The following is an 8,897-nucleotide window of genomic DNA, read 5'->3' on the forward strand; positions in this document are numbered from 1 at the left end:
GACTATCCTTGAGAATCAATCAAATAAAACATTCCCAGTGTGTATGTTTTGCAACCAGAATGAGGAACACAATGTAAGTGCCTCTTCTGGAGAGGAAGTGATGGACCATTCTTCCCATTAGTGTTTCCTATCAAAAAAAAACGTCAAATAGAAGTGAATCAGGCAGAAATTTATGTCAGAAAACATCCCGTCATTCTGTGTTCTTGACAATATTTCCATTTCACTAGCAGCTACTCCTACAATCTAAAAAAAAGGGGGGGTATCATTACACATAAAGAAGCTTATAAATCCAACCAAAATGAGCTCAAGAGCTTAAAAATACTATTTGAGGATAACATAAACTATGGCGTATAATCTGCTCTAAACCATGAAAAACTTCCCATTTTATTAAGCAAGGTTTTAAAGGTCTGAGATGGCACATGACTTATCTGTCAGGCTTAAATCTGTGTAATAAATATGACTAGAATAATTTAAATCCTCTAAAAATGGGAAAATAACTATTTTCTCCATAAACCATTTTTCCCCACACATCTTAATGAAGAAAGAGAAGGGGTCATTGGAATCCAAAATTAAATAAAATTTTTTAGTAAAATCATAACTTTTTTGCATAATAATATCTGAACTTACTGAGGGATTCCAATATAAAGAAATACAATCTTTTATGTTTAGTCTCACAAAAAATCTAATAATCATCAAAACTCATGTTATCCTAACCTCTGAAAGCAAATCTAATACTTTCCTAAAGCAGGTAACCATCAATCCAGGCTGTCCTTCCCTTCCCTTATTCAGAAAGACACAACCTTGCACTTACTTTTACCACCTCCCACACACTCCACCTCACCACCATCACCACCAATCTGAAGCAATAGGCCCTTCTGTTTATAACATTATAAATAACAGCTTGCCACTTTAATTCCTCCAGCCTATGAACTAATCCTTCATTTCAACATTAAATTATCTCTTGATTTAAATGTTAGGTACAAAAATCCATCTGTGGCACGTAATTCCAAAAGTTCAAATTTGCAATAAAAAAAGTATGGACTTTCAAGCCCCTTTCTCTTTTTATCTAGAAAAATAAAGTTGTATTTTTCAAAGGGTTAAACCTTTTTAGTTTTCAAATTGGGTTTTTTTGTGTGTAATTTATTCATACTTAATATCTGTGAAGGTCTTTAACTCTTGATAATAGCTCTTACTTTTTCAAGTACTTTTTTTGTACTAACCATGACTTATTACATGAAGTCCTAAGAACAGTTTCTATAAACACAGTTATATTCAGAATATGGTTTACACATGGCATTTATTATGCATACTCTGTATATCAATTGGTTACATGAAGCATGTTCAAATACTGTGCAACAGGTCTTGCTATTGTGTAAACACACACTCCCAGCAAAATGACAATAAGCTTCATAATATCAACAATATAAGAAAAAAATCACATTATTCCTTAAAGAATTATTCATAATTCGTTTGAGAGTTCAGAGGACATCAGATCTAATCAAAAGAAGTAAATGTTACTAAGACCCTCTTACTGGCTTTGTATCCCACCGTATATGTGATAAAGTTGTGTTACAGCCCAGGTGTATACACGCTTTCATTGATTTATTGCATATTACTGGCTTCAGTGCTGACTTGATGACAGGAAGAGTACTTTGGCAGAGGTCTGACAAGTCCCTATCCTTAAGTTCCCTTTTGCTTTGTGCCGTCTGTTCCCAAAGCTATCAAAGTAAAGCAAATGACAGTCTAAAACCTCCCCGTTTTGCCACGAGAGTGTGAAATCAAATTAAAAACACACCTCAAAACTATTACATTGGGCCACGTTTATTTTCAATTGGCGGGGGAGGGGGAAAGAAGACACTTAAAAAGAGATGGATTTCATGTCCTCTGTGTAGCCAGATCTAGTTACAGTGTATTAAGTTATGTCTAAATGAAAAAAAAAAGACTCTCAAGTGTTTTATCACAAAGTAATGTTATTAAACACATCTAGTGTTCCCACGCTCTCCTCTAGATTCTTTGATTTTTAACCTCCTTTGTTAGGCACCAAACACTGGGAGAAAGATTTCAGGAACAATACCTAGGCAGCACATGATGCCAGGGAATTAATTCTGTCTTCCCCGAGCTGTTTATCCATCATAAACTCAAGCTGCCTTATTTAGCTACACGGTTGCTATATGTAGGACTTCTCTTCCCTGGGTGAAAAGCATGGACCGGCTACAATTGTGTCTTTGAGCGCGCAGCATCGTGCTTTGTGCTGCCGGGGATAACGGATTCTGGGTCTCACACGCATCCGTCACCTAAGACACCCTTAAACTGAACCAGGGTCTCCACAGCTGGAAGGGAAACAATGTGCTGGGACCCAGGCTGCTCTGAGCTACAAGGATCCCAGGAGTGAAGGAAATGTTTCAGGGAGCAGCCCAGGCAGCGGGGGGAGGATGAAAGCCCTCGCACTCTTACCTCCACATTGAAATACTGCTCCGTTCCGCAGACTGTAGCACATAAAATCCAAAGCAAGGTTTGCAAGAAAAACACCCCCGAATGATGCACGAAATCCAACCGTCTTCCAGTGCTGAATGTGAGTAAGATCATAGTGAACTGTGCTTCAATGGATGGACGAGCTCCCCTTCGTTTTCTCCCTCTCTCCCTCTCCCTCCCTCCCTCGTTTCCTTTCAAAAAAAAGTCCTCCGGGTGGGTAAGGAGCCTGCAGGTTCACCCACAGCCGGGCAAGGGGAGGAGACAGGGGCCCCGCGCTCGGCAGCCCCCGAGAGGCAGCGGCGAAGACAGGGGTCAGCAGTAGTTCCTGTTCACCATCCTCCGGGGTCAGTCACCGGGAACGTGGCGCCCAAGTTCACCGGCGGTTCCGGCTCAAAGCGTCTAGTAGCAGCCGCAGCAGCAGCAGCCGCCGCCGCCGCCGCCGCCTCCAGCCCGTGCGTCCTCCTCCTCCACTGCCTACTCCTCCTCCTCCGCCGCCGCCGCCGCCGCCCCCAGCTCCTGCGGGAAGGGCCTCCGCCGCTCCTCACTCTCTCGCCTCTGCTTCTCCTGCCCTCCTCTCCTCGCTCCCCTCCAGAATGTTCATCCGTAATCTACATAACTCCTCCTTCCCGGGGTCTGCCTGGCTCTAGGGGCCCTTGGCGCGCGCGCGCGCGCACACACACACACACAGAGACACACCGCGACACACACACACACACGCGCGCATACACACAGCCCGACACACACGCACGCGCGCTTCTTAAAGGAGACGGCTTATAAAGGATTCCCCACTACGGTAGGGCGCACCGGAGGTATCCAGCCCGCGACAAGGGCCCCGGTTTGAGCACAGCTCTTCGACAGTATCTCCCATCCCGCATCCCCGAGGCAGGCACCCAGGAACTTGGGCGGCTCCATTCTTTCTTCTCGCCCACCCCGCCGCCTCGCAGCTAAAAACGAGTGCGCCCCTCCCCAGCCATGAGCTGGGTGGGGCTTAGGCTGCGGACCCTAGTGGGGCCTGGGGAGCGGCCCAACCCTGGTCCTGGAGAGCGGTCGGCATTCCTGAGGAAGCGGCCCTGGAAGAACAGGGGCGCTGGGAATCAGAGGAGCGCCTGGTCACTGAGCGCCGCTGGGTGGCTCGGGTCGGTGGCCGGGGCTGACCAAGTTTGGGAAGACTGAGATAGCAAATCCCGAACGTCCAAAACTTTGTTGGGGTCCCGAGCCTGTGGCCTGGTGTCTTCCTGAATCCCCTCTACCATAGCTACATTCCGCCTTCCAGGCTTGAGGAGTAGGCACAGGGTTTTGGTGGGGGACTAGACAAATACAGAAGCGGGATGAAAACGCTCACTTTCCAAGTGAACGGTGGACACACGCGCACAGTGGGACCCGGGAGAGATGGTCCTGGGTGTTAACAAAACATCCGATGAGAGGGATGGGGGCGCTGGAAAGAAACCGGCTGCGGGAGCCAGGGGAAGGGTTGGGGAAAGAAGGAGAAGAAGCAGCCTGAGGAAAGGCGAGTAAAGCAGCTGGCAAGGGCGGGAGGAAGAGGCTGCGCGCAGACCGAGCGGGGGAGAGGCTGGCGGGAGCTAGGAGAGCTGCAGGCAAGAGGGGGAGGCGGCTGGCAAGAAGCACGGGCGAACGCGGGCAGGGAACTTCAGAGGAGGCTGCCAGAAAGGACTGGAGCTGCAGCAGTGCGAGGCAGTGGACAGGGGGGGCAGCAACCACCAGCCCTTGGCAAGTGATGGTTTGGCTGAAAGAGGAAGGGGGAAGGGAGCGAGGCAAGCATCTGTTTGGGGGCCAATGCCAGTAAATGTGCTTCTCCTTGGCAGCCAGCAGAGGGGAAGAGGAGCCCACGGGAAAGAAAAGCAGGCGAGGTTAAGAATAAAGAGTGTTCCAGGTATGACAGCTACCTCGGTGAGGTGGAAGAGAGAATTGACAAGGCAAATTTCATGGGTGAGTTGGAAAGGCAAGAAGCAGGACTACAAGAGGTCCTATGTGGTAAGCAGATGGAAAATTCTGAGAATGGTTTGCCAAAAATTGTATTAGACTGCAATAACTTTAATCCAATAAAAGAAAAAAAAGGCTGAGGAATGGGACTTTGCAGCTGTTGCTGTAAAAATGTAAGAAATGCCCACCCAACTTGACCCAAGACCCAAGAAGGTCTCAGGGAGACCTTCCTGACAGTCTGCCTTGTGCCCAGCATGTGCTGCCCACAAAATAATTTTGAAGATGTAATAAAAAGCAATGTCTTATATTGTATAGTATATTAGAATATTCAGAATGTTTCCAGACATAGTATCTCATTTAATTCTCACACCATCTCTGAGGATTTTGTTTTTATTTTACAGATGAAGTAAATGATAGCAATAAAATATAACGTTCCAGCAAACCGTACAAGTGGCAGAGTTCAGACTTTTGTTTCCTGACTCCCAGTTCAGTGATTTTCCTGCTATACTCCAGTGACTTTCCAAATGGAAATTCATTCCTGCTCTTAGCAATTTTATAATCCATAGGTTGAGATGACTTTTTATAAAAGAAACAGCTAGAAGGCAACATGAAAGTAATGTCATTATATAGAATTTATATGGTGTTCTGTGCCAATATAAGGTAACGAAATGTAGTGAAGTATTTGTCAATAAATCAAGAATGATTTTTATGTGTGCATTATGTCTAGTAAAGTGCAAAATTAGAGAGGGACAGTGATACAAAAAAAATGTTTAAACTCAGTTCCTAGTCTTTGAGATATTATTGAAGAGGAGGAGGTAAAAATAATTTACCAAAGACGTTCATGAGAAAACAGTGCTAAATGGTGATGTCCTTGCTAACTGAGCCAAATATTAGAAGACTTTATCAAGGACATGGAGTGCAAGTTGAGCACTGCAAAACTATCAGTAAGGAGGGATTTTTCACCATAAGCAACTTGGTTTTCTTTCTTTTTTTAAAGCGTGTGCTCAGAAAAGAAAAATAGTGTATTTGTGGAGGACAGGTATGGAGAGGGACTTGTAATGAAATATTGAGTTAACATTTGCTCAAATTGGTAAACAAGGATGGCTAAACCATTCTAAATATGAATAGGTATCCAGGGAATATTACCTTCAAAATTATGCATGGGATTGACCATGGGAAGGGACTCTATGCAAAGAGGTAACAATTAAAATAAGGTTTTAGGCCAGCCATGGTGGCTCGCGCCTATAATTCCATCACTTTGGGAGGCTGAGGTGGGGGGATCACCTGAGGTCAGGAGTTTGAGACTAGCCTGACCAAGATGATGAAATCGCATCTCTACTAAAAATACAAACATTAGTTGGACGTGGTGGCGGGTGCCTGTAATCCCAGCTACTCAGGAGGCTGAGGCAGGAGAATCACTTGAACTCAGGAGGCACAGGTTGCAGTGAGCCGAGATTGCGCCACTGCACTCTAGCCTGGGTGACAAGAATGAAACTTCATCTCAAAATAAATAAATAAATAAGGTTTTAATCCAGCTATGAAACTATAAGGCCTGGACTAGTGAGATGTCCTAGGAAATCTATGCTTTCAAAGAGCAATCCTAAGAGAAGAAAACTATTGAAAGTAGAAAATCCTAAATTCGAAAGATAATACCAAATTAGTGATTGGTTACCATAAGAATTTTAATTATTTGTAAACAGTTATTAAACTTATTTGTGAGTGTTTGATGAGCAATAAGTGAATGAATGAGTGTTCAAGGTTATGGAAATACTGTGAATATTCAAGGTTCTAGGAATACTAACAGATAATACTGTTTCATTTCTGAGATGGGACTCAGAAGGATTCATAGTACAGTGAGAAGGACAGACATATAATAATTATTGCAATGTCATAAGACCCAGGTAATTACAAAAGCAAGATGCTATGGAACAGGATGGAAGAAGTAGTTGACTTTCCGTGAATTTTTTTTTTTTTTTTTTTTTTTTTTGGAGAAAGGATCACAAAATACATGCTTCTCAAGTGGAATCTCTAATAATAAGAAATGTACTGGGCAGATAGGAAAAGGAAGAATATTTCTGACCTGTGTGCAGTGGAGGAATAAATACACAAAGCGGCATTTGTGGAACTACAAATAGTTGGTCAGGACTAGAGGCTAGGGTGTGTAAAGCAAGGTCAGTGTCAGAGGTCGCATGAGTAAGTGTGCAGGGATCAGATCAGCAAGAGTCTTAGGTACCATATTTGAGGCTGTAGACATTCTCCCAAAGGAATTCTTAGGAGGAATAGTTGGATTTTCACTACCTTTACTGTTTGTTTGCTAATTCCATGCAGACAGTCACCTTCTAGTTCTCATATATTTTACCTCATATGTTCCATTAAGCATGTAATATCTACTGCCTTTATAGACCTTCTATCTGTGCTTGTCTAATAAGCCTGATGCAAAGTTTCACATATTGACTCAGATGGGTACCTGCAGAAATGTAATCGCTTTCTTGGTCAGGTAGGTTTGTTATTCTATCTCTAATCTGTTATATATACTTATCTTTTAAGGGCCTAGAATTACAAAGAAATTTCTATTCTCATCTATTAGTAGTGTGAGCTTCTTGGTGGTCTTCCTAGAGAGGGCGTTGTTTTCCTATGCATAGTAAGATAAAACATGGAATATCATCCTTCCCTTTAGGATATGAATGAAACCTTTCCTCACAACTCTTGGCACTTGCTGTGTATGCTTTCTGTCAACTACTTTCCCTCTTCTCACAATTTCACATAACTAATGAACAATCTCAGAATTACATGTGACTAGAGAAAAGAGAAGCAAAAAAAAAGATGAAAATAAATAAGAAAGCCAAAGAGAAGTAGTAATTGCCACTGATAAAGGTTAATAGCAATTCAATGAAATATTACATGGGAGACAAGAGGTCTGAGGAAGTAAATTATATGTAAACCTAACAAGAGGCAAATGACATATACTTAAAAGTGAGCAGTTGAGTCACATTCTGGGATGTGTAAATAACTACCTAAAATAACACTGGAGATAAATTATGTACTATAGCCTTTATTGAACCAGATTTCTTAGTAAAATAGAGCCTTTGAAATGAATTCTGTAGCTTGAGAAGTTACATAAACTTGCTCATTCTTCCATCATATCAACTAATATGCTTTCTTTCCTACTTGCATCAGTTGAACCTGCAGTGTTTTTTTATTTTTAAATTCAGAGAATATTGAATTAGTGCCAGCTACTGGCATTCTCTCACACATCTGTTATTACCAGGGTCATGCATATGTGGAACAATCAGCTAGAGGCTTATTATTTAAGCTGTGTTCTCTCTGGAAACTTTAAGACCAAGGAGCTTATCAGAAATGCGGAATCTCTGGCTGTGTCAAGATACCCCAGTGCTCCATAGGCATGGTAAAATTGAGAAGCACTGTTCTAGAGTTTGCACACAGGACAGCTTAGTTGCACTGTATCCACCTCCTTAATGTTATTAGTGTCATGCTCTAAGTAAAGAGAGCTAACCAGTTCCAATCAGAGTTATGCTTGTGGTACTGAAATGTTGGCTTTTCCCTCAAAAATATAACTGCATGACCTGAATTTATTGATATAGCTTCTAACTTTCAGCAGTATGGTGTTTTTTTTTGAACATGCATTCTGTGCAAAACAACTCTCCTACTTGATAAGAAAAATTGCTAGCTATTATCACTGCCTATGAAGATAGTATGATTTTTTCTCCATTTCTTTCATTGATTTATGCTCTTTACCCCTCCATAACTATGAGTGTTTCTCAAATATGTGGTCTTCTTTTTAGTTCCTTCATTCCTCCAAGGACATTGATTAACCACTATAAAATACAAAGCAAGTGAAGATTTAAAAAGATAAACATGAAGTGAGTTACAATAAACCAATTCAGTTTGGTTAGGTTCTAAGATTGATGAAGTTTTGAACTTTAAAGTTGTTTTCATTTGGAATTCCTTTTGAAATAAACAAGAAGCTATCAATACAGAATACAGAGACATGCTTTTGGTAAAAGTGAGTGAAGAAATGGCTCCCAGTGCCTTCTTTTTTTTTGTCATAGAGTACCTGAAGTTTGGAGCTCCAAGATGACTGGGAATTATGAGAACCCACCAGATCAGGTATACTATTAGGCTAGAGGTGGGTCTTTTCAGTACCCGTAGTTGTGCCCATAACCATACAAGACCATTGCTCCAGCAATGCAGTTATCTGCTTCCCAGTGACCATGGTCTGTTAAAACAAATAACTTGGAGTTGCAGAAGCTTGAAGTCTAACTTTGCTCTTCTCTCACTCTAGAGAGATTCTTCCCTCTTAAGTCTATACCTGTTACTTCTATTCTGATAATTTTTAGGTCTGTATCCCTAGCCTTAAATTTAGTCCCATGGTCTAGAATTCATATTACTACTTTCACCTAAAACTTAGCATATCCCCAACCATGTTCACCACCTTTTTCTTTAGATGGTATATTCTTTACTTT

The 8,897-nt window shown here is 42.1% G+C and overlaps 1 protein-coding gene across 1 annotated transcript in view; it reads right to left on the bottom strand.

The window, feature by feature from the left end:
* MMP16 (matrix metallopeptidase 16) overlaps window positions 1-2,910 on the bottom strand; it is a 287,268-nt gene extending 284,358 nt beyond the window's left edge. The window contains exon 1 of the mRNA XM_001136497.8: window positions 2,455-2,910. Coding sequence (XP_001136497.3) covers window positions 2,455-2,586 — 132 coding nt within the window. The 5' untranslated portion in view covers window positions 2,587-2,910. The remainder of the gene's footprint in view (window positions 1-2,454) is intronic.
* Window positions 2,911-8,897: the final 5,987 nt, after the last annotated feature.

The sequence above is a fragment of the Pan troglodytes genome, chromosome 7, assembly GCF_028858775.2.
Source record: "Pan troglodytes isolate AG18354 chromosome 7, NHGRI_mPanTro3-v2.0_pri, whole genome shotgun sequence".
Classification (NCBI taxonomy): Eukaryota; Metazoa; Chordata; class Mammalia; order Primates; family Hominidae; genus Pan; species Pan troglodytes.